The sequence below is a fragment of a genome, unplaced genomic scaffold, assembly GCF_019419815.1.
Source record: "Pyrus x bretschneideri cultivar Hongxiangsu unplaced genomic scaffold, Pyrus_bretschneideri_v1 Contig12, whole genome shotgun sequence".
Classification (NCBI taxonomy): Eukaryota; Viridiplantae; Streptophyta; class Magnoliopsida; order Rosales; family Rosaceae; genus Pyrus; species Pyrus x bretschneideri.
The window spans coordinates 7,707,970-7,734,608 of record NW_025999413.1 but is presented as its reverse complement, the minus strand read 5'-3'; the positions used below and the strand labels follow the sequence as shown (position 1 = coordinate 7,734,608).

The 26,639-nt window shown below is 34.4% G+C and overlaps 2 protein-coding genes and 1 pseudogene across 2 annotated transcripts; all 3 read left to right on the top strand.

The window, feature by feature from the left end:
- Positions 1-9,415: 9,415 nt before the first annotated feature.
- LOC125474145 lies at positions 9,416-12,976 on the top strand (annotated as a pseudogene).
- A 1,973-nt stretch (positions 12,977-14,949) lies between these two features.
- Positions 14,950-17,171, top strand: LOC125474504 (7-deoxyloganetin glucosyltransferase-like). Its single transcript, XM_048578318.1, has 2 exons — positions 14,950-15,619; positions 16,149-17,171. Exons 1-2 carry the CDS (start codon positions 15,118-15,120, stop codon positions 17,078-17,080), a joined length of 1,434 nt encoding a protein of 477 aa, XP_048434275.1. The 5' UTR covers positions 14,950-15,117; the 3' UTR covers positions 17,081-17,171.
- A 3,059-nt stretch (positions 17,172-20,230) lies between these two features.
- On the top strand, positions 20,231-21,942 carry LOC125474503 (7-deoxyloganetin glucosyltransferase-like). The gene is made up of 2 exons (XM_048578317.1): positions 20,231-20,825; positions 20,918-21,942. The coding sequence occupies exons 1-2, from the start codon at positions 20,297-20,299 to the stop codon at positions 21,844-21,846; spliced, it is 1,458 nt and encodes a 485-aa protein (XP_048434274.1). The 5' UTR covers positions 20,231-20,296; the 3' UTR covers positions 21,847-21,942.
- Positions 21,943-26,639: the final 4,697 nt, after the last annotated feature.

Sequence of the window (26,639 nt, the reverse complement as noted above, 5' to 3'; positions counted from 1 at the left end):
TCCACCCCAAAAAAAATGTGCTGGCACCTAGTCTAAAAATGCGCTGGCACAAACGATCTCCACCTCTAAAAAATGCGCTGGCACCCAGTCCATTTAAAATATTAAATAATTTTTTATAAAATAATAAAAAAAAATAGTTTTAATTTCGGATAGGATTTTTAACCAATCTCGTCACACCACGTGTCATTATCCGAACGTACTATTTTTTGAATAGATTTCCGCTAAGATTTTCAACCAATCCTGACAACCCACGTGTTACTTCCTGTTTACAATAATTTAGGCAAGATTTCGATAAGATTTTTAACCAATCTCGTCACGCCACGTGTCATTATCCGAACGTACTATTTTTTGAATAGATTTCCGCTAAGATTTTCAACCAATCACGCCACGTGGCATTGTCCATAACTTCATTTTCTTTTTTTTTGTCCATATAAACCCTACATCCCTACATCCATCCTCACACTAAACTCAATCCTTTTTTTTTAGCTCAGAATTCTTCTTTATCATTTTCAAATCTTGAGTTCTTACAATGTCTTCTTCAAGGAGAGCGTATAAACAGTTACAAGAGCAGCAGAAAAGGTTGTTGGCACAACAGGAAGAATTGGTCAATCTTGACCAAGGTGGAGGTGGAGATGAGGCATTCGCAATGGAGGTGCTTGAGGATGATCACCATAGAAGGCGGAGGGCCTCACATTCCCGCCGTATCATGGAAACTATGGGTCAGATAGCCAAACCTGGACGTGCGGCAAACATCGATAGAAGAAGGGAAAGACGAGGTAAAGATCTCTTGGAAGATTATTTTATTCCCAACAGCGTTTTCCCTGATCATGTTTTTAGACGTCGTTTTAGAATGCAACGAAGTTTGTTCGCTAAAATCATGAGTGATGTTTGCAACCATGATCCATATTTTGTGCAAAAAGAGGATGCTTTTCATGTTCTAGGTCTTCTTCCTGAGCAAAAAATTACGGCTGCCTTGCGAATGCTTGCATATGGAGCATCTGCAGATCAAGTGGATGAGATCGCAAGGATGGGAAAAACAACAGTTCTGGAGTCCCTGATGCGGTTTTGCTCTGCAATTGAAGCCCTCTACACCAATGAGTACCTTCGGCAACCCACGACAAGGGACATGCGAAGGCTTCTGAGGAAGGGTGAGATGCGAGGCTTCCCTAGCATGATTGGAAGCATCGACTGCATGCACTGGACATGGAAAAACTGTCCAAGTGCATGGCAAGGAGCTTATGGCGACAGAAAAGGAGCCAAAGCATCATTCTGGAAGCGGTGGCTTCTTTTGATACATGGATTTGGCATGCTTTTTTTGGTGTTCCAGGAGCTCAGAATGACCTAAATGTCCTTGCCCAATCTCCAGTGTTTGACGAACTGCTACAAGGGCGTGGGCCGAGATGCACATATTGGGTTAATGGTAATAAATACGAGGGACCATACTACCTTGCAGATGATATTTACCCAAGGTGGTCAACATTTGTCAAAACAGTGCCACACCCGCAGAGTGAAAAAGAGAAACACTTCGCAAAGTGTCAAGAAGGGTGTAGGAAGGATGTCGAGCGTTGTTTTGGTATCCTGCAAGCTCGTTGGGCCATTGTCAGGGCTGCAGCTAGAATGTTTGATGTCGAGGCTCTTCGATCCATCATGATGACGTGTATTATTCTCCACAACATGATTGTTGAAGACGAGTATGATTATGATGCCGTCGATGAATACGAGCCGGATCCGATGAACAACTTAAGAACACAAATCTACTATGCTCATGACCGGACCGAAGATCCCGTGCAACACGAGCCGTTGGAACGGGATGGACGTTACAATGAATTGATCGTTCAACGATACACTTCATTGCAAGAGCCATACTGGCACATAGCCCGCCAGAATGACTTGATTGACCATCAGTGGAGATTGCACGAAGGCGAAGATAATTAAAATAAGGCTTGTGGTTGAAGAATAAAGTGTATTGTTTTTTAAGTAATCTTATTTAGTGTGTTTGTTTTTTTTTTTAAGTTTAAATGGTGAGGTTATGTAATTTTATTTGGTGTTTTAAGTTTAAATGGTGAGGTTATGTAATTTTAAGTTTAAATGGTGTTTTATGTAATTTTATTTGGTGTTTTAAGTTTAAATGGTTTTTTTTTTAAGTTTAATGGTGAGGTATGTAATTTTAAGGTTAAATTAAATAAAGTTCTAAAAGTAAATAAGAAATACATAAGAAATTAAATAAAGTTCTAAAAATAAATAAGAAATTACAGGAGAAATTAAATAAGTTCTAAAAGTAAATAAGAAATTACAATAAGAAATTAAATAAGTTCTAAAAATAAATAAGAAATTACATAAGAAATTAAATAAAGTCTAAAAATAAATAAGAATTACATAAGAAATTAAATACAGTAGTACAAATAAATGCGAAATTATACAAAGTCTGTGGAGTTAGGATATGTGGTGCTAGGATATTGGTTGCTAGGATTCTGTAGCTGGAACCCCCTTGACTTGTTTCGGCATCTCTTTCACGCCTCCTTCGCACGACATCTCTTTTTTCTGATGTCCAAAAATATTTTGAATTCGGAGACAATCCTACTAGAGACTTGTTCATAGTGTCACGATCTGTTTGAGCCATCCTTTCTTCTCTAAGCATCTCATTCTCTCGATGAAGTGCTTCTCTAATCATCTCGTTCTCTCGATTAACTATTTCTCTTTGTCTCTCAGACGCCGCATCACGAGCCTCAGTAGCTGCAATAATTGCTGCCACAGCAGCAGCTTTTTCCTCATCTCTAGCCTTTTCCCATGCCATGTTCAATTCACCTTGACGAGTAAGTTCCTCCATATATTTAGTGTAGTCATTTTTGGAAGAACTACCTTTTTTCTTTGATGCCTTTTTACCTTGAGGCCTGAGGGACTGACGAGTCGGTTGGGTCTCTGGCACTTGTGCAGGCATCCCTTCCGTGTCTTCAAATGTGTTGGCTTCTTGTTCGGTTGTGTCTGCTTCTGGCGAACTGTGTAGACCCATACCGTGCATGACAACTTCTGGACCGGTTGCCACAATTTTGTATCTAGGGCAATCTTTGACAATTTGCCAACATTCCCATTTGTTGAATGATTTGTTATGGTTCTTTGCATTGTAGAATGCTTGTGCTTGTAGTGTCTATAAAATACATAAAATTACATAAGAATTGTGGAATGCATAAAAATTATATAAAAATTACATAAAATTACATAAGTATTGTGGAATGCATATTATATAAAAATTACATAAGAAATTAAATAAATTAAAATATTGATGTGGGTGGAATGCATATAAATAAATAAAAATATTGTTACCTCATCCGCTAAACTTGTCCCACTACGCAAATTACCAGAAGCATGAGAGAGGGCGTTTTTCCAACAAGTAAAGGATGCGTTGAGTTTTTTCCAACGACCTTGAAGACCTTGACTAGATCTTGCATCTTTCCATGTACATCTTTTCCATGTACATCGTTGAACGATTTCGTAATTTTACTCCACATTTCTTGCTTATCCATCTCATTACCCGTAATCGGATCATGAGTAGTGCGAATCCAACATTCACACAACGTAACATCTTCACTGAGCTTCCACGAAGTCATTTTTTTCTCTCAAAGTGTACAAAATATTCAAATGTAGAAAGTGTAGAAAATATTGAAATGTGGTGTAAGGTGGAAGATGAGGCTTAGGTATTTATAGAAAAAAAAAAATTTAAAATTTTTCTGTATTTTTAAAAAAATTTTGACATTTTTTAATTAATTTTTAATAAATTTTAATGTTGTAATTAATCTGGACCGTTGGATTTGAAAAATAATCAAATCCAACAGCCAACACGATGCCACGTGGCCAACTGTCAAATTTCTGACCGTTGGGCCTTTTTTTTTTTTTTTTTTAATTTTTGGTGAAATAAACGTGGACCGTTGATCTGTGATCGGACGGTCCAATTTAAAATTTAAATTTAAATTTTTTTTACCGTTGGAAATCCAACGGCCTACAAAAACTAGCCGTTGGAAATCCAACGGCTCTGAAGAGGGCCACGTAGCCCTCACCCGGATGACTGCAAGTTGACCTGCACGCGGGCCCCAGCGCCTGCAAAGCCTGTCGGCTACTCGCCTGGGCACCCGCGTGTGTTGCACGCGCCAAGAAACAGACCGGCTCCTGGGTCTGTCCATTTTGGGCTGGGCTGTTGACTGGCACGGGCTGGGTGCCAGTTAATTGTGCGGGCTGGAGCTCATTCCTTGCATGCCGGGCTATTTTCTTCACTGGGTGCTAGTCAATTGTGCTGGGCTGGACTTGCTCTTAATGGAGGGAGAGAAGGGTAAGAAGTTGAAAAATAAGGTCATGGAGTCGAAGAAACTTGCAAAAGAAGCTACCGGGCCAAATGGTTCTTCATACAAAAATTTAGACAATTTAGTGAATCAAGTTCTACTAAGAAAAAACTAGATGCTAGAGTATGTAATTTAGAACTCTTTCTTTCATTAGTGTTGAATATCGTTTGTAATTAAAAATAAATAAATGTCGGTATGTGGTTTAGTACTATCTCAAAATTACCCATATTATTATTGTTCTAAGGACTAGTTTGGTATTACTGTAGTTTTTTTTAAAAACTGTTTCTGCTCTGCTGTGTGAATAAGCAACTGTATAACAAAGTTGTTGAGTATTTGGTAAACTTTTTTTTGTAAAAATGCTTTTAACAATAAAAAGAAAAAAAAAATGTCAGAGTGTTTTGATAAACTTTTATATAAAATTGCCCTGAATATGAATGACTTAAAAAATATGCTACTAAATATGATATAATAATTGCCAAATAAAATAATGCAGGAACAATTATTGTAATTTTGTAAAATATGTGGAAGTATACTTGTTGTTTGAATTAAAAAGGCATTGTTCACTATGCTTTGAAAAAAAAAAAAAAAAAAAAAAAACTTTTTTAGAAGCATGGTAGACCATGCTCCTATTTTTCTACGTCTTTTTTTACTGTTATTGACAACAGTTTTTTTAAAAACAATTCTTTTTTTATTTTACCAAACACATTTAATGTTCCAATGTTTTAATAAACTAATTTTTTTTTAAAGTACCACAATCCCAAACCAGCTCTAAGTTTTGAAATTATATGAGTATACGGTATTCTCAGCATCATATAAAAGAATAAAAGGCAAACTAACAAAAAGTCATCAAAAACTTTAGTTTTAATGAAAATGACAAAATAAAACATCAAATTTGATTTATTTATGCTTCTAACGTGATATATATTTATGTTCTTCTTTCACGATCATTCTACAATTTTTTTGTGCCATTTTTTTTTTGTCAGTTGATACTCTTCCGTCCTCCTTTGTGAGTCATGTTCATTCCCTTTGTATTTTCATTTGATGCAAACCTCTTCATTTGACCATTCGTACCATGGTACATTTGGAAAATAGATTCTAGTGGTAGATGATATGGGGTATGTTTCCATTTAGTATTGGTACGTTTCTAGTTGATATGTTGGTACATTTTAAGTTGGCATAGGTACATTTCATATTAGCATCACTACGTTTCAATTTGGCATGGGTACATTTCTAGACGATATGTTGGTACATTTCAAGTTGGCATGGGTACATATCCTATCATCATTGCTACATTTCAATTTGGCATTGGTATGATTCAAGTCATATTAGTACATTTCAACATGGCATGAGTACAATTCAAATTAGAAACTAATATATTTAAATTTGGTTTCAATTTAATATTCACATTCATATATCTGATGCCGAATGACATTAATCTCATTCCAACTAATCCCTTTTGTCAACAACTTTTATGCAAATTATATTGTGCTACAATATTTTAAAATCACTTGTTTTCTGTTGCATACTACACAACCATGCAATCAAACCAGAACTCAACAAGATAAATGTAGTGTCTATGGTGTTTTCATCATGTTGGATTCGCTATCTCCATTTTTTCTGCTGATGTAAGTTTTTTTCGTGATCAATGAAGTTTTATTATAGAAAAATAAATGTTAAAAATTCAAAAATTAAGAGATACTATTAATGATTTAATAGTTAATATCTATTAATTATCCAATATCTCTTAAAAAGGGGCATAGATTCTGACATGTCAAAAAACCTCTATTAACTAAAAAGATTATATGGGAAATCAACATATAACATTTTTCATTTAGAAAAAAAACTAAATAAAATAAATTTAAAAATACGTAGGTGGCCACTAGTCAAAGCGTTTTAATCAAATATTTAAAAGACACAAATGTTTAATAAAAAAATTGTAAAATCTGAGTGGGGCATTCTAATTTTCTCGATTAATTATGCAACTCGATTGAAGTTTGAATGTAATTTCATATTGTTAAAACCCTTTAAATGGATGAGAAAATATTGTTAAACCCCTCAAGCTTTATTCGAGCTACTTTCAATTTAATTTCATATCAGTGAGAGAATATAATTTTACTTTAAAGGTTTGAAAAAAACTAATAACTCTTGGTAAAATGTCTTTTATGTCAAAGACAAGCAAACATTATCAAAACTATGTGATTGAGTTGCAAAGATATGTGTGCAAAATAATAGGTGACCTCTGTAATCTAAATTTCTAATATTTTTTTTTTCTTTCCAAAATCCATGATGAGCAATTTATGTTTCTCTTTCTTTAACATTTTTTCCTTTTGTTTTGCTGGCCTAATAATTTGATTGACACCTACCTTTTAGATTAGAATAGAATATAGTTATAATTATTTGCAATTGTGGGATAATTGGAAAAACTCAAGTCCGTTTTATGCCTGTTTGAAGGAACAAACAAAGTTTGTAAACCCCTGCCTTGCTCATACATGTTTTACTCCTTCCTTATCATTTAATTTATTTTCCTTTTTTGGTTTAGGCTTTTAGTTTGGTTTGTTTTGTTGTTAACTTTGTTAATCTGGTAAGGATTACATTTTTCTGATAGCTTGGATTTAGAATTTGATTATAATTTCTTCTTTTTCAACGTAATGGTTAATCCGGATGAGGATGTAGTTTGGATTTGGGTGAGGTGGGGGAGACTTTTTCTCCAAGAACCTCTTGGTGGAGTCCCTCAGAGGACAGAATAGTACTATTTAGTGACTAGGAGTTGACAGTTTCTTCTTTTCAACTTAATGGTTATTGAATTAATTGCTTTTCCTTTAAGGGTACCAAAAGCAGACTGCACTCAGCACTCATACCTTTTTTTTTTTTTTCTTCCCAATTCCCCAAACAATATCAATGTTATTCCCCCTTTTTTTTTTTCAATTATAAATTTTCTATATGCAATCTTATTTTCAATTTTTTTTTTTATATTTTTGCTCAGAATTCGTAAGTGCAATGTTTTCAATTTGTTGAAAAGCATAATGGTATTTCCATTCAGTTTAATGTCATTTTAACTTGGTGTTGGTTTACACATAATTTTCAGCATTTTCCACATAGGTTCTGATTTTAATTTTTTTAAAAACCTAACTAATGACAAGCTATTACTATATATTGTTCCTATCAAGGAGGAAGACATTTTTAGATTACCCTGAAATATAGCTAGGAAAACATCGTTTATTATTTTTATTACGGCAAACATTTATGCCTTACATTGTTGACTTTCTTTAATGCTTGCTCTGGATTCTACAGTTTTTTTTTTTATTTTTTTTTTTTATTAAGTTTATTTGGTTGCTGGAAAAAAAACTAAGAAATGAAGGGCTTCAGAGTTTGATCATTTTGCCTCAAATTTGGTACGGTTTCTTCCCCCTATATAATTTTGATTGGTATTTATAGATTTTCATCATAAATTATTGTATTATCTTGCAAAGAAGTTCATTTTTGACACTTATGTAAAATTTTAACACCACTTCACCAGAGAACTCAATTTCAATTAGAGAAAGAGGAAGAGGAGCATAGAAGTTTGCTCACTACTTCTCTGTTTCATCGGTATTATCTACCAAAACCCAATTATCAGCTTTTAGGGTTTTTTTTTTTTTTTTTTTTTTTTTCACATCAATTAATTTTGCCTGTAATGTTAAGGCATGATATTTTAGGGAATTTTTTGTTCACAATTTTTTTGGGTGAAATAAATAGATATGAGTCTTCACTAAGTTAATTTGATGTATTATAATTTCTTTATTTCAGAACTAATTGACATCTTGCTGCTTTTGGTAGGTTTTGTGTAAGCTTACCTACATTGCATACTTTGTTTACAAACAATGTTTGGTTTAATTTGGTGATAATATATTTGGTAAATCATTTCAGAATTAGTCTCTCCAACCTCCATAAGTTTACAATATTACTATGGTAAAACTTAATTTCGGATTGCATGTTTGAAAGTTTAGCCTTTTGTTTAGAATTTGAATTGCGTGTCTCAAAATTTATAATATTTTCTTTAATTGCCAGCTTAGAGCTCAGAGAAAGAGGTAGCAGCCATAGATCAAATTCGAGATCAAATATGAGTTCATACCCGAGTTCAAATCCTACTTTTAAGCCGTTATTTCGTCGACAATCAGGTAAAGCTCAAATATTTCCTACATGTCTTAATTTTGGATTCGTCTCTATATCTACACACATACATGGAACAAATATTCATTGGTCCTTTACAATGACGATCAATCAGTGTAGTTCATGGATATAATGGATATATTGACAAAGGAATATATTGAAATATGTGGGGATATATTGAAATATGCAGGAAATTGTTTCACTATAACACATTGAGAGTAGAGGAATCTCTTTCCTTTGAGCTGGCCATGTCGGAGTATATGTTTACTAACTTGTAAGCTATATCCAAATTTAGACTCTTTTACTTGCCCTTTTGTATTTGTGTTTGCTAAATATATATAATATTTGTTGAGGTATTTTGTATATAGTTGATTTGTTTTTTTAAGCATTCAACAACTTGTACTATAACATTTGGTGTACCATGTCATGTTCTCAACACACTGTAATCTATCGATGGTCATCCATGTGGTCCAACATCCTAGTAGATAGGGGTGTTGGGTTTCTAACTTTTCCGGGTTCGAAACTTCCCTCCTTTAAATTATTGTAATAGTTACGAACTCTTCTCCCCACCTTCATAATGGTAATTAAAAAAAAAAAAAAAAAGTTCGCATGTTCATCATTATTTTGAAAACAAGAAATCGCATTAAGAATCGAGACAAAGCAAGTGAGAGTCCTCTACAAATGAAGGGAAATGCAAAACTTATTGGGGTAGAGTTATGGGAACTAGGCCATAGTACTCAATACGTGATGCTCTTTGCCACTTGAGTGTTGTCTTGAAAGAAGGAAGAGGGGAGGGGGACCTAGCTTTCTATTTCGGGAACTAGGCCATAGTACTCCATAGGTGATGCTTTTTGCCACTTAAATGTTATCTTGCAAGAAGAGGGAGGGGGGACCTAGCTTTCTATTTCATGACATTTTTTGTTTGTTCTTTTAATTTAGCTTTGTCTTCACCCTGTGAATTTTATCGGCACTGCCAAAATTATTGACATCCGACCCTTACTTGTTCTTAAGTTTGCACCACTCATTGTCTCAAGACAGACCAAAAATTTATAGATCCATACACGTTTGATGTTGCACTGCCAAAATTATTGACATCCGGCTCTTACTTTTTCTTAAGTTTGCACCACTCATTGTCTCAAGACAGACCAAAAATTTATAGATCCATACACGTTTGATGTTAAAAAACCCTCATAGAGTAAGCACACACTCTGAGATCCACAAATCTGAGATGTGTTCTAACAAGCCTCATGCTGTTTGTATTCCAGTTCCGATTCAAGGTCACATAAAGGCAATGCTTCAATTAGCAAAACTCCTCCACCATAGAGGTTTTCGTATAACCTATGTCAACACCGAGTTCAATCACAGGCGGTTAGTTAAATCTCTAGGACCCGAGTCCCTCTATGGCTTGCCTGATGATTTTCGGTTTGAAACGATCCCTGATGGCCTACCGGATTCGGATGAAGATGCCACCCAAGACCTCAATTTGCTTGCAGATTCCGTCACAAACAACTTCTTGGCACCTTTTGTTGATCTGATAAAGAAACTCAACAGTAGTAGTAGTACTCCTCCAGTGACATGCATTTTTTCAGATTGTCTCATGCCATTCACAACCCCTGCAGCTCAACAACTTGGCATCCCCGTCACACTCGTGTTTACTTTTTCAGCAAGCGGCACCATGGGCTATATGCAGTATACTGCTTTGGTGGAAAGGGGACTAGCACCCCTCAAAGGAAAAGAATTAAAGCAATTGTTTGATTTTAGGAAACTAATATTTAATTTTTTTGGTCAAATTTAGGAAACTATTATTCAATCTACAAAAATTCATCTTACACTCCTTCCTAGTGAAAAAATAAGGGAAATAATTTCACCATGCTTATTTTTGTTACTTGATTATGCTTTTGATTTATTCAACCAACTCAGTGTGAGAAAAAGTGGTAATTAGCATAAGTAATTACCCAAAAAAATAAGGGGTCTTTTGATATGGGTCTAATTTTATAAGCCTGTTTTGAATAGAATCCATTTATATTACATAAGCATAAGTGGGGGCTAGTAAGTACAACAATCATCCATGTCAGCAATTAAAATGCACATAATTTACCAACAAAATTACAACAAGTGCCATTAGAGCCCTTTATCAGGTCTCTTGCAGATTTGTCTCTCTGTTTATTCAAAAACCTTATCCTCCCATCTTTCAAATTGGTTTGCGTCCGTATCCAGCGAAAACCTTGAAACAAATCTCCTAAATCCGTATGAAGCTATGAAAGCTATAAAATTTCTCCCACTATATGATGAAAACAGAATAGGCGAAGATCTAGTTCTGGCCTCCCGGTATACTTGGAGAACAGGTACTTTAAAATTTTTCGAAGTATGCATTGGATCAGTTTTCTTTGATACCTGTTTTCCCCCTGAAGTATACCTATAGAGCACATCTCACTTAAGGTTGTTAAGTGGAATTTGTCGGAATTGTATGCAAAGATGGAAATTATGAAGATCCATGAGTTGGAGGTATGTTTATCCTACCCATCGATTTGGTTTACCTGTAAAACAGGTATTGTGTTCTATAGGTATACCTGTAGAACAGGTATTGTAGAACAATCAAATCTATAGGTATACCTGTGAAACAGGTATTATGCCTATTTGTTGGTTTCATGGTGATAGAATGTAATATTTAAGTTCATACCCTTTTTTTTTTGTTAAACAGTTATGACTGTGGAGTTGCTGTGATGTATATTGCACAACAAAAAGCTGATGGAGAATTAGTCGAAGGTGTCTTTTCGGCAGAGGCGATGAAGAATATGAGAGCACATGTCCTTTGTAGATTCATAAATGAGGGAGATGGTAGCTGGGAAAAGGAAGACTAGGATAAAGAAGTTATGCGAAATTTGAGTTTTTGTTTCATTTAAGTGTTTCAATTCAATAAAATGATGGGACTCCAATCCATCCGAATTCATTGTCTACTAGATAAGTTTAAGCCTTCCTTAAAAATAGATTGATAAGAAATTCAAATTCAAAAATTGTTATCAAGAAATCTGGGAGAAAGATGAAAGACCACTAAACAATGAATTTGAATTCTGATAAAAATTTAAAACGTGGGTAATATATGGAGAACGTGCCAAATCTATAAGAGGGTAAAATAGTAATAACAATGCAAAAAAATCAACCTAATCAGAAAAATTGCTGACATGGAATCCTAATCATTGGAGCTAAGTCAAAAATAACTAAAAATTGGACTAATCCTAATATTGGGCTATAAAATTGGACCTATTTCAAGTTTCCCCAAAAAATAAAGAGAGAGAAAAAGGCATGGTTACTTTTTGAAGTCCTAATAATAGTTTCAAAATTTGGTTATTAGTTCTATTTTTTTTTATTAATCAACAACGGTGTTGCTAATGGCCAATTAATCTAGTAGCACCCAATTTCGAATTTGTTGGAGACATCCTAATTTCAAGGTTCGTGAACGACAATTGTTGCATTGGCCATGAGAGAGTTTGTATTTGTTAATCAAGCAAATGAAGTTACTTTTTATTAATAAAGCATTACTTGGCTGTTTGTAGATGAGAAGTGCCTCACGAATGGCTTTTTAGACCAAGAGGTAGATTGGATACCAGGAATGGAAAGTATTCGTTTAAGGGATCTTCCTAACAACTTTGTAACAACAAATCCCAATGATGCAATCTGGAATTTCATACTTGAAGGAATGGGCAGACTAAATGAAGCTTCAGCAATTGTTATACATACCTTTGATGCATTGGAGCTAGATGTTTTGGATGCTCTCTCAGCTATGTCTCCACCTGTTTACGTCGTTGGCCCTTTCCAGTTACTTCTCAATCAGATACCACAACACCCTTTGAAGTCCCTGGGATATAGCCTATGGAGAGAAGAAACTGAGTGCCTCGAATGGCTGAACGATAAGGCACCAAACTCAGTTGTTTATGTGAATTTCGACAGCATAACGGTCAACAACTTGTGGAATTTGGTTGTGGACTTGCAAATAGCAAGGTTTCTTTCTTCTGGGTAATTAGGCCTGACTTGGTAGTTGGTCAATCAGCAATTTTGCCGCCCGAGTTTGTGGATGAAACTAAGGGGAGAAGTCTAATAGCGAGTTGGTGCCCTCAAGAGCTAGTCCTTAACCATCCATCAGTTGGAGGATTTTTGACACACAGTGGTTGGAATTCTACGCTGGAAAGTGTGTCTGCAGGAGTGCCTATGCTGTGTTGGCCGTTTTTTGCTGATCAGCCGACGAACTGTCACTGTACTTGCAAAAGATGGGGCATTGGTATAGAGATCAATAATGTTGTCAAGAGAGATGATGTTGAGAAGCTTGTTAGAGAGTTAATGGAGGGAGAGAAGGGTGCGCGAATGAAGAATAAGGCCATGGAGTGGAAAGAATTGGCAGAGGAAGCCACTGGTTCACAGGGTTCTTCATCTGCGAACTTCGAAAAATTAGTGAATCAAATTCAGTTTAAAAAGATCTAGATGCTGTGCATTGGAACTAATGAGAGACATGTATTGCAGGCCTCACAGTTATCGGTTCAAAAGAACTAGCAACATGTTTAGCCTGCTAGCTACTACATCCTCATAGTTATTGGAACCATCCAGTTGCATTAACTTCCCAGTAGTCATTCTGTTTTTGCATTGCACTTTTTTGTTTCAATCCACATATATATTGGTTATTAAAAATGCAACTTTGGGGATGATTAATTTATCAGTTGGAAAATTATAAAAAAAGAACTAGAGGACATGAAGAATGTGACCAGACAAAAATATGTTGCTCATTTCCTAAGGTAGATCTTTGCTTAGTTCATGCTATTAATCATGCATTCCGTAGAGTTACATATACAAATGCATTTAAATGCTAATCAATTACTAACATAATGCTGTTTTTTCAGGAAAACCAGTGGATTCTCAAGAGGGGCTTCATGGAACAAATATTCACTGGTCCTTTACAATGACGATCAATTAGTGTAGTTCATGGATATAATGGATATATTGACAAATGAATAGATTGAAATATGTAGGGATATATTGAAATATGCAGGAAATTGTATTGTTTCACTATAACACATTAAGAGTCGAGGAATCTCTTTCTTTTGAGCTGGCCATGTCGGATTATATTTTTACTAACTTGGTAAGCTATATCAAAGTTTAGACTCTTTTACTTGCCCTTTTGTATCTGTGTTTGCTAAATATATATAATATTTGTTGAGGTATTTTGTATATAGTTGATTCACATGAAGTTCAAGATCTCAGTTACTATATCATCTGACGCCTACCATCATCTAATATTTGGCATATATAATCCATGCGATTGCTTAACAAAATTTGGTCAATAATCTCAATTAAATGACTTATGTGTTTGTGACCTTTTATCCTTTCAAATTTGTGTTTTTTGCTTTTTTTAGAAGATTAATTTTTGTATAAAATATAAATCTTAGAAACATTCTACCCATTGTTTAGTTTAACGAATTTTGTAGTGTTAGTTCTGCACCATTCCAATCTAGCTTTGATTGGATAAATAATAGCATTGTTTAGCTAAATTTGCAAATTTCCTCATATTCCTAAGTTCTCTCTAAGCAGTATACTAGTGCCTTTGTATCAGGGTTTTGAAGGCGCTGGGGACTTCACCGTGACAAAGAAATTGAAGACTTAGGTTGTAAATATATTTTTACATGTATGTAAATATATATCTAAAACTATCAACATGGTTTATACAATTTTTAAGCCCCTGCAGCATCACGAGGGCAGTCTTTTTAGGGCTCGTTTAGATGTGCTTTTGAAATAACTAAAAGCGCTTTTAGAGAAAATGTTTTTAGGTTTTAAAAGCACTTAAAGCGCTTTCAGCGCTTTTTGCAAGAAACACCATTTATGTGCTTCTTTCAGGAAGCACTTTAAGTACTTTTCCAAGATTTACTTACATCTTTACTAAATATTTATTTTAAAAACATTTTCACTAAAAACGCTTTCAATGTTTTTAAAAGCACATCCAAACCAGGTCCTAGTGTTGTGCTAAAATGCATAGAAAATAGGGGTGGCATGAGCAAGAGGTCCCAAGCCTTTGAAATTATGTTTTCATGTGCTAAGAATGCGGTTTGGTACATCAAATATCATAATACAAGTGGTTGGACATTGTTTTTTTAAGTATTCAACCACTAGTATTATGACATTTGGTGTACTACGCTGTGTTCTTGGCACACTGAAATCTATCCATGGTCGTTCATGTGGTCCAACATTCTAGTAGATAGAGTGTTGGGTTTCTAACTTTTCTGAGTTCGAAACTTCCCTCCTTTAAATTATTGTAATAGTTACAAACTATTCTCCCCTCCTTCATAATAGTAATTTAAAAAAAAAAAAAAATGTTCCCATGTTCTCTACAAATGAAGGGAAATGCAAAAATATGATTTTTCGTTAAAGTGAACAATACCGCGAGCTTTTCGTTAAATCTCCCAATAATTTAGCTTTGTCTTCACCCTGTGAATTTCATCGCACTGCCAAAATTATTGACATCCGGCCCTTACTTTTTCTTAAGTTTGCACCACTCATTGTCTCAAGACAGACCAAAAATTCATAGATCCATACACGTTTGCTGTTAAAATACCCTCATACAGTAAGCATACACTCTGAGATCCACAAATCTGAGATGTGTTCTAACAGGCCTCATGCTGTTTGTATTCCAGTTCCGGTTCAAGGTCACATAAAGGCAATGCTTCAATTAGCAAAACTTCTCCACCATAAAGGTTTTCGTATAACCTATGTCAACACTGAGTTCAATCACAGGCGGTTAGTTAAATCTCTAGGACCCGAGTCCCTCTATGGCTTGCCTGATGATTTTCGGTTTGAAACGATCCCTGATGGCCTACCGGATTCGGATGAAGATGCCACCCAAGACCTCAATTTGCTTGCAGATTCCGTCACAAACAACTTCTTGGCACCTTTTGTTGATCTGATAAAGAAACTCAACAACAGTAGTAGCATTCCTCCAGTGACATGCATTTTTTCAGATGGTCTCATGCCATTCACGGCCCCTGCAGCTAAACAACTTGGCATCCCCGTCACACTCGTGTTTACTTTTTCAGCAAGCGGCACCATGGGCTATATGCAGTATCCTGCTTTGGTGGAAAGAGGACTAGCACCCCTCAAAGGTAAAGAATTAAAGCAATTGTTTGATTTTAGGAAACTAATATTTAATTTTTTTGGTCAAATTTAGGAAACTATTATTCAATCTACAAAAATTCATCTTACACTCCTTCCTAGTGAAAAAAATAAGGGAAATAATTTCACATGCTTATTTTTGTTACTTGATTATGCTTTGATTTATTCAACCAACTCAATAGTAAAAAATAAATAAGGATGTGCAGTGTGAGAAAAAGTGGTAATTAGCATAAGTAATTACCCAAAAAAATAAAGGGAGGAAATAAAGCACGGTTACTTTTTGAAGTGCTAATAATAATTTTACAATTTGGTTATTAATTCTATTTTTTTTATTAATCAACAGTGGTGTTGCTAATGGCCAATTAATCTAGTAGCACCCAATTTCGAATTTGTTGGAGACGTCCTAATTTCAAAGTTCATGAACGACAATTGTAGCATTGGCCATGAGAGAATTTGTATTTGTTAATCAAGCAAATGAAGATACTTTTTATTAATAAAGCATTACTTAGCTGTTTGTAGATGAAAGGTGCTTCACGAATGGCTTTTTAGACCAAGAGGTAGATTGGATACCAGGAATGGAAGGTATTCGTTTAAGGGATCTTCCTAACAACTTTGTAACAACAAATCCCAATGATGCAATCTGGAATATCATACTTGAAGGAATGGGTAGACTACATGAAGCTTCAGCAATTGTTATACATACCTTTGATGCATTGGAACTAGATGTTTTGGATGCTCTCTCATCTATGTCTCCACCTGTTTACGCCGTTGGCCCTTTCCAGTTACTTCTCAATCAGATACCACAACACCCTTTGAAGTCCCTGGGATATAGCCTATGGAGAGAAGAAACCGAGTGCCTTGAATGGCTGAACGATAAGGCACCAAACTCAGTTGTTTATGTGAATTTCGGCAGCATAACGGTCATGACCCCGGAACAACTTGTGGAATTTGGTTGTGGACTTGCAAATAGCAAGGTTTCTTTCTTCTGGGTAATTAGGCCTGACTTGGTAGTTGGTAAATCAGCAATTTTGCCACCCGAGTTTGTGGATGAAACTAAGGGGAGAAGTCTAATAGCGAGTTGGTGCCCTCAAGAGCTAGTCCTTAACCATCCATCAGTTGGAGGATTTTTGACACACAGTGGTTGGAATTCTACGCTGGAAAGTGTGTCTGCAGGAGTGCCTATGCTGTGTTGGCCGTTCTTTGCTGATCAGCCGACGAACTGTCACTGTACTTGCAAAAGATGGGGCATTGGTATGGAGATCAATAATGTTGTCAAGAGAGATGATGTTGAGAAGCTTGTTAGAGAGTTAATGGAGGGAGAGAAGGGTACGCAAATGAAGAATAAGGCCATGGAGTGGAAAAAATTGGCAGAGGAAGCCACTGGTCCACAGGGTTCTTCATCTGCAAACTTCGAAAAATTAGTGAATCAAATTCAGTTTAAAAAGATCTAGATGCTGTGCATTGGAACTAATGAGAGACATGTATTGCATGCCTCACAGTTATCGGTTCAAAAGAAATAGCAACATGTTTGGCCTGCTACTACATCTTCAGTTTTATTTAGTTACTGTTTTTAATTAAATTGATCTTATTTGTCATAGAAAATTTTGATTAAAAGTCCAAAAATATCAACACGAATAGAAGAACTAGCGCATTGTTGCTCACACACACACACTAGTAAATTTTACCCGCACGTTGTTGCGGGAGCGAAAATATGACTATAGATTATGTTTTTAACATATAAATATGCAAAGAGTGTTATAAATACTAAACAGAAAATGAAACAAATATTTTTACAAAGCTGTCTAAGTAAATATAATTTACAAAATAGACATTATCAAATGCCTTATCATCAGTATACAAAAATGGCTAACCTAGTATTCCCCCTTGACAGTGATCCTAAAGAGCCTATTGTTTATATACACGAAAAGAATAGGGAATTCATGTTAGGATCAACGATTTACGCACAAAAAAATGTAAATCAATACTTATTTGATTTGGATAACACATGCCAACATTCTTTAACACGAGCAAAAAGTTTTTTGGTTGAAGCTGTAGATAAAACAGCATTGATCAACAGAAAAAAAAAAAAGGAAGCTAAAAATGAAAGAAAAATAGGAGAAAAAGCAGAAGCAGAAAGCAGAAAGAAAGGGAAATAAGACAGTAAACGTGCAGGAAAGAAAGGAGAAGAGCTTACAAACATACTTTGCTTTATCACATTGTTTTTTTTTTTATTTTTAAAACGAGTACGATATTCACGTACAATCAATGGAAAATATGCTAACAATAACAATGGGCCTTGATAAAAAAATTTCCGAAAAAACCTGAATGAAGGAAAAAAAAGTCTCGTACCAAACAAAATTAAGCATTAGAAATATCTTTTAAAATAAGATCAGAAATTACATCAGACGGTTCTTTGAACTACAAAACTGGTTGTGACAGACTAAGACCGCGGCCAGCCGATCTGTGTGCCGCTTCATTGGCACCACGACGCACGCAAATAGCCTTCCATTGTTGAACATTTTTAAATATATTTTGTGGTCCTACCACCAAATTTTTTATTATTATTTTATCTTTTTCTGACTAAAAGAAAGACTTGTCGTGCCACGCCGGTGCCTTACGAAAGACTTGTCGTGCCCGGGGTTTAACTCACATTTTTCAAGATTTTTTTGCCTTACCATCAGTTGCTTTATTACATTTTTTTTAATATTTTTTTGGTCCTGCCATCAATTTTTCCTGCCATAAGTTGCTTTATCATATTTTTTAATATTTTTTTGTCCTACCACCAATTTTTTTATCATTATTTTATCTTTTCTGGACTAAAAGATAGACTAGTCGTGCCACATAGGGTTTAACTCACATTTTTTTAGGGATTTGGATCCTCTTCGGATCCCTGAATCTTGGGGATCAAGACACAAGAATCATTCATCAAAGATCGTCCAACCACAATTAAATATTTTTTATGCAAAACGAAATTACTTTACTCTTAAAAATATAAAAAGCATTTAATTGTGACTGCATAATTTTTGATGAACTATCGTTATGCCTTGATCTCCGGGATCCCCAAAAAAGGGATCCGGATAAGATCCATATCCTTTTTCTAGATGTTTTTGCCTTACCAATGCATCTAACATTTAGTAACCCAAAAGAAGCAAGCTAGTCATGATAATCTCTTTCTTTTATCATTTATTGAGAAAAACTATATGCAAATGGTCAAAACTGAAATAACCAAACAAAAACCACAAAAAAACTCATATGCAAACAAAACATAGTCCCTCCGCCTAAAAAAAAAAAAAAAAAAAAAAAAAACAGCAACAAAATATTCAGGAAAAAGAAAAAAAATTATATACCTTGATGATAAAGAGCTTGCAAAGCTTTAGAGAAAAACTGGAAATTCAAGCAACAACTTTTGTTGCAACTAAAAATCAAAGCACATCAGAAAAGTACACCCAGTGCTTGAAAAAAATTAAATCACACACAATCAGAAAAATAGAAAACTCACCAATAAACGTTTGATCGTATTCTTAACTTTTTCTGAAATAAAAAATCAAAACACATCAAAGAACCACACATAAACCACGAAAAAAAAAAATATTGAAATCCCATGTAGCAAGAAAACCAAATAACTCACAAAATCAGCCAAAAGACACAAAATAGGGGAAAAAAGCTAAATCCGGAAGAGAGAGCAGACGATAGGGGAAAATAGCTAAATCTAGAAGAGAGAGGAAGAGAGAGCAGACGGGTGGAAAAGAAGAGAACCAAACGTAATGGGGAAAAAAATCGATTGAAAGCAGTCAAAAGGAACTGAAAAACGAAGAGAAAGCAGAAAACGGCGATGAGAGACGCATGGAAGTGAAGGGCACAACCGTCATTTAACTGTGGAAGGCAGGAAAGATAACGAACAAATGAAAATTTTTAAGGGCAATTTCGCCATTTTATTGTCAATGAACAGTAACTGAAACTGAGTTTTAGTATATAATATATATATATATATATATATATATATAATCTATGAAAACATTTCAAATAGTTCGATCTAACTAACACAACTTCTAGCAAAAGACCTTGAATGAAGTTCTTGAATATGAAAATAAAGAAGCAACGATATTATGCCACTTCGTGGTTTTGAAGCTTAGAGAAAGTATATAAGCAAACTAGTAGTACGAGGAACTAAAAACAATAAAATTTAGAAGAATGAAAAATAATAAAAAGCCAAAAACCATGAAAACAGGCCAACTACTTGCGGAAATTGACCGAACGGGGTTAGTCAGCAGTGCTTAGAGAAGGGTTAAGAAGAAATAGGTTTACTGCTGGCAATGGAATACAACGTTAGCTGGCTCTCTACATAGCGACAACCGCTCTCTAAGTACTTGAAGAACTAATTCACATATAACCAATGAAAATTAAGATGATTACAAAAAGTTTTAGCAATGAGAGTTGATTTTCACACACCATTTTTAGTCTCTTACATACTACTCTTTATTTTTTGTCATCAGGTTGACTAAATCAAACAAAACAACAGAAATGATTTAACAAGATGTGCAGAAGGAGAAAAAGAGTGTGTTTATCATTCAACTTGAACCACATATATGTTGAAAAGTAGCTCACTACTAGCACAGCAGTACTATAAATAATCTGCACTGCACTGCAATGCAGACACATTATCTAAAATGGATGCCACAGCAGTAGTTACTAAGCCTCACGCTGTCTGCATTCCAATTCCGGTTCAAAGCCATATCAAGGCAATGCTAAAATTCGCAAAACTCCTGCACAGTAGAGGTTTTCATATTACCTTTGTCAACACGGAGTTCAATCACAAGCGGTTTCTTAAATCTCTAGGACCTGACTCCCTAGATGGCTTGCCTGATTTCCGGTTCGAAGCCATCCCAGATGGCCTTCCAGATTCAGATGAAGATGCCACCCAAGATCTCATTTTGCTTGCTGACTCTATTAGAAAGCAGTATTTCTTGGCCCCCTTTCGTGGCCTCCTCAATAAACTCAACAATGATGCCATATCAACATCCAACAATCCACCAGTGACTTGCATAGTTTCAGATGGTTTCTTGTCCCCATTCACAATCACAGCTGCACAAGAGGTTGGAATCCCTTCAGTGCTGGTCTACACTTTTGCAGCGTGCGCTTTCATGGGCTTTATGCAATTTCGCACTTTGGTTCAAAAAGGACTTGCACCACTCAAAGGTGAAATATATGTAAATGTTGAAGCAATTGCTTAATTTGTGGTTAACTCTTGCTTATTTCCTAAAAATGCAAATGAAATTTTCTTGTTGTAGATGAGAGCTGTTTGACAAATGGATATCTGGAAACAGTTATAGACTGGATTCCAGGAATGAAAGATATCCGTCTAAAGGATCTCCCGACCTTTTTTCGAACCACAAATCCCGATGACATCGCATTTAACTTCAAGATGGAAGGAACGGATCGAGCTCATGAAGCTTCAGCAATTGTTATTCATACTTTTGATGCCTTGGAGACAGATGTGTTGGATGCGCTCTCATCTATGCTTCCACTTGTTTATCCCATTGGCCCTCTTCAATTGCATCTCAACCAGATAACAGAACACCCATTGAATATTGGATACAGTCTGTGGAAAGAAGAAACTGAATGCCTTGAGTGGCTAAATGCTAAGGCGCCAGATTCTGTCATGTATGTAAATTTTGGCAGTGTAGCAGTCATGAAGCCTGAAGATCTTGTCGAGTTTGGTTGGGGACTTGCAAATAGTAAATTGCCCTTTTTTTGGGTAATTAGGCCTGATCTTGTAGTTGGTGAATCCGCAATTTTGCAGCCTGAGTTTGTTGCCGAAACAAAAGAAAGAAGTCTAATAGCAAGTTGGTGCCCACAAGAGCAAGTCCTGAACCACCCATCAGTAGGAGGATTTTTAACTCACAGCGGTTGGAATTCAACAATTGAGAGCCTGACTGCAGGAGTGCCTATGCTCTGTTGGCCATACTTTTCCGACCAGCAAATGAACTGCCACTATACTTGCAATGAATGGGGCATTGGGATGGAGATTAGTAATGATGTGAAGAGGGATGAAGTAGAGAAGCTTGTCAAGGAGTTAATGGAGGGAGAGAAGGGTAAGAAGTTGAAAAATAAGGTCATGGACTGGAAGAAACTTGCAAAAGAAGCTACCGGGCCAAATGGTTCTTCATACAAAAATTTAGACAATTTAGTGAATCAAGTACTACTAAGAAAAACCTAGATGCTAGACTATGTAATTTAGAACTCTTTCTTCCATTAGTGTTGAATATCGTTCCTAATTAAAAATAAATAAATGTCGGTATGTGGTTTAGTACTATCTCAAAATTACCCATATTATTATTGTTCTAAGGACTAGTTTGGTATTACTGTAATTAAAAAAAAAAAATGTTTCTGTGTGCTGTGTAAATAAGCAACTGTAAAACAAAAATTGTTGAGTATTTGGTAAACTTTTTTTTCTTTTTTAAAATGCTTTTAACCAAAAAAAAAAATAAACAATGTCAATAGTGTTTTGATAAAATTTTATATAAATTTGCTCTGAATATGAATGACTTAAAAAATATGCTACTAAATATGATATAATAATTGCCAAATAAAATAACGAAGGAACAATTATTGTGATTTTGTAAAATATGCGGGAGTACGTATACTTGTTGTTTGCAAATTTCATTAAATAGGTATTGTTCACTATGCTTTTTGAAAAAAAAAAAAAATCCTTTTTTAGAAGCATGGTTGACCATGCTTTTGAATAGTTTTTTTCAAAACAATTCTTTTTTTATTTTATCAAACATATTTAATGTTCAAATTTTTTAATAAATAGATTTATTATTATTATTTTAAAGTACCACAATCCCAAACCAACTCTAAGTTTTGAAATTATATGAGTATACAATATTCTCAGCATCATATAAAAGAATAAAATGAAAACTAATGAAAAGTCCTCAAAAACTTTAGCTTTAATGAAAATGACAAAATAAAGTGTAAGTAAATAGTACCAAGAGTAACTTTTCAAAGTAAAAATATCATTTTCGTTAAAAGTGAACAATACCAGAAGTGTTTCGTTAATATACCCTATAATAAATGATAGGCCCGCCAACGTAAAACGTTTGTCTGCTTGTTTGGTAGCGTGGTTGTGCACGATGTACGATGAACGATCCCAATCATAAGATCCCTAGAATTCCAAGGAAAAGGATCCTTTTATATACCAGGTCTAATACTTGAAGTTATTTTATGCTTTTTTTTTTTTTTTTTTTTTGAACAAATGGTATTATCTATACTAGGGAAAAGGGGTGGGCTTAGCCTCGCAAAGGCTAGCAATAATACAGTTCAAACTCGCCTTTGGCAGCTATAATCGAAACTAAAATCTTTCACTTACAAGTAAAAATGAATATTATTAGACCGTAATACTAAGTGAAAATTATTTTATGCTTTTTACGAAAGTGAAGATGTAAACAAAACTTTTATATATAGCACGAAGTCATCACTTGCCATTATCATCTATATATCTAACTTCCAAACGATCCTTATTCGGTCTATCCACTTTGAACTCATAATTCTTCCTCATTGCGATCATAGCTAATAATTGCAAGTGATAACTTTGTGTAATAGTACTTTTAAGGCTATATTAGTACTTCCATAATAACTTTGAGTTACACTTACATAAAATTAAAATCATTACTCTAATTTTATACGAGGTCCAAATTCTGATTATATTTTCAAATTTCTCAAAAAAAGTTGTAATTCGAATTAATTCCGTCGTTAATTAACCTCATGTTTAGTTCAAGTTGGAATTGGTGTTAAACAGCCAAATACAATCCTACCTTGGGCAATCAAAGGCCCCAAAGGACTTTCTTCAAAACAGTTTTCTCTAGCATTCCTTATATTACATAGTTTGTGTGTCTTTCACATCAAGCATATGATCACACCCAAAGGACTTTCTGATTATTTTGTTATTACGATACAATTGACTTGTTATTCAACTTGAATCACTCATTTAAGATTCCTCAAACAAGATTATATATTTCACTGCCTGAACTGGCGTGAAGATAAGAATAGGAATGTAAGGATGTGAAGAAATGTCTCAACATGAATTTTAAGAAATCTTGTATGTGATTCATGGAATCATAATAGATTGGCTCACATGTGAAGCGAAACGTCCACATGTATTCCACACCACTAAGTTTGGTAATCCACATGTCTTTCTTGAAAATTTGCTGCACATGAGAAAATGTGTGAGAAAACAAAAATGTCATGCACTTTGCATGTACGCAAAAAGAGTTGAATTACTCCCTAATTTGAGAGCCTGACTGCAGGAGTGCCTATGCTCTGTTGGCCATACTTTTCCGACCAGCAAATGAACTGCCACTATACTTGCAATGAATGGGGCATTGGGATGGAGATTAGTAATGATGTGAAGAGGGATGAAGTAGAGAAGCTTGTCAAGGAGTTAATGGTGGGAGAGAAGGGTAAGAAGTTGAAAAATAAGGTCATGGAGTGGAAGAAACTTGCAAAAGAAGCTACCGGGCCAAATGGTTCTTCATACAAAAATTTAGACAATTTAGTGAATCAAGTTCTACTAAGAAAAACCTAGATGCTAGACTATGTAATTTAGAACTCTTTCTTCCATAAGTGTTGAATATCGTTCCTAATTAAAAATAAATAAATGTCGGTATGTGGTTTAGTACTATCTCAAAATTACCCATATTATTATTGTTCTAAGGACTAGTTTGGTATTGTTGTAATTAAAAAAAAAAATGTTTCTATGTGTGGTGTAAATAAGCGACTGTAAAACAAAATTGTTGAGTATTTGGTAAACCTTTTTTTTTTTTTTTTGTAAAAATGCTTTTAACCAAAAAAAAAAAAAAAAAACAATGTCAATAATATTTTGATAATATTTTATATAAATTTGCTCTGAATATGAATGACTTAAAAAATATGATACTAAATATGATATAATAATTGTCAAATAAAATAACGAAGGAACAATTATTGTGATTTTGTAAAATATGCGGGAGTATACCTGTTATTTGCAAATTTCATTAAATAGGCATTGTTCGCTATGCTTTGGAAAAAAAAAAACAAAACTTTTTTAGAAGCATGGTTGACCATGCTTTTGTTTTTCTATGTCTTTTTTACTGTCATCGACAATAGTTTTTTTTCAAAACAATTCTTTTTTTATTTTACCAAACATATTTAATGTTCCAATTTTTTAATAAACAAATTTATTATTATTATTATTATTATTTTAAAGTACCACAATCCCAAACTAATTCTAAGTTTTCAAACTATATGAGTATATAGTATTCTCAGCATCATATAAAAGAATAAAAGGAAAACTAATGAAAAATCCTCAAAAACTTTAGCTTTAATAAAAATGACAAAATAAAATGTAAGTAAATAGTACCAAGAGTAACTTTTCAAGGTAAAAATATCATTTTCATTAAAAGTAAACAATACTAGAAATGTTTCTTTAAGATACCCTCTAATAAATGATGGGCCCGCCAACGTCAAATGTTTGTCTGCTTGTTTGGTAGAGTGGTTGTGCATCATGACCAATACATGGGACACCCGACACGTAACATTAATATGTTACCCCATATATTCATTGTAGCTGCATGATTGAAGAACCGTATATAGGAAAAGGATCCGGCGACCCATATTCGTTGTGGCTGCATGATTGAAGAACCTTATACATGAAAAGGATCCGGCGACCCATATATTCATTGTAGCTGCATGATTGATTAACCTTTTATAGGAAAAGGATCCTCGCCATGTACTTTTTTTTGTGGATCTTAGGAATCTCGTGATCGAGATCGTTCATCGTATATTGGACAGTTAGTTTTCTTTAGGTATCATTTATATTTAATTTTAAATTTTAAATTTTAAAATGATTTATGACCGTACGATGTACGATGAACGATCCCGATCATGAGATCCCTAGAATTCCAAAGAAAAGGATCCTTTTATATACCAGGGTCTAATAATTGAAGTTATTTTATGCTTTTTTTTTTTTTTGAACAAATGGTATTATCTATACTAGGGAAAAGGGGTGGGCTTAGCCTCGCAATGGGTTAGCAATAATACAGTTCAAACTCGCTTTTGGCGGCTATAATCAAATCTAAAATTTTTCACTTACAAGTGAAAATGAATACTATTAGACCGTAATACTAAGTGAAAATTATTTTATGCTTTTTACGAAAGTGAAGATGTAAATAAAACTTTTATATATAGCACGAAGTCATCACTTGCCATTATCATCTATATATCTAACTTCCAAACGATCCTTATTCGGTCTATCCACTTTGAACTCATAATTCTTCCTCATTGTGATCATAGCTAATAATTGCAAGTGACAACTTTATGTAATAGTACTTTTAAGGGTATATTAATACTTCCATAATAACTTTGAGTTATACTTACATAAAATTAAAATCATTACTATAATTTTATACGAGGCCCAAATTCTAATTATTTTCCCAAATTTCTCAAAAAAAGTTGTAATTCGAATTAATTCCGTCGTTAATTAACCTCATGTTTAGTTCAAGTTGGAATTGGTGTTAAATAGCCAAATACAATCCTACCTTGGGCAATCAAAGGCCCCAAAGGACTTTCTTCAAAACAGTTTTCTCTAGCATTCCTTATATTACATAGTTTATGTGTCTTTCACATCAAGCATATGATCACACCCAAATGACTTTCTGATTATTTTGTTATTACGATACAATTGACTTGTTATTCAACTTGAATCACTCATTTAAGATTCCTCAAACAAGATTATATATTTCACTGCCTGAACTGGCGTAAAGATAAGAATAGGAATGTAAGGATGTGAAGAAATGTCTCAACATGAATTTTAAGAAATCTTGTATGTGATTCATGGAATCAGAATAGATTGGCTCACATGTGAAGCCAAACGTCCACATGTATTCCACACCACTAAGTTTGGTAATCCACATGTCTTTCTTAAAAATTTGCCACACGTGAGAAAACGTGTGAGAAAACGAAAATGTCATACAC

Coding starts and splice junctions, on each gene's coding strand:
- LOC125474504 (XM_048578318.1), top strand. CDS start 15,118: ATGTGTTCTAACAGGCCTCATGCTGTTTGTATTCCAGTTCCGGTTCAA. Junction 15,620..16,148: donor AGGACTAGCACCCCTCAAAG/GTAAAGAATTAA, acceptor AGCTGTTTGTAG/ATGAAAGGTGCTTCACGAAT.
- LOC125474503 (XM_048578317.1), top strand. CDS start 20,297: ATGGATGCCACAGCAGTAGTTACTAAGCCTCACGCTGTCTGCATTCCA. Junction 20,826..20,917: donor AGGACTTGCACCACTCAAAG/GTGAAATATATG, acceptor TTCTTGTTGTAG/ATGAGAGCTGTTTGACAAAT.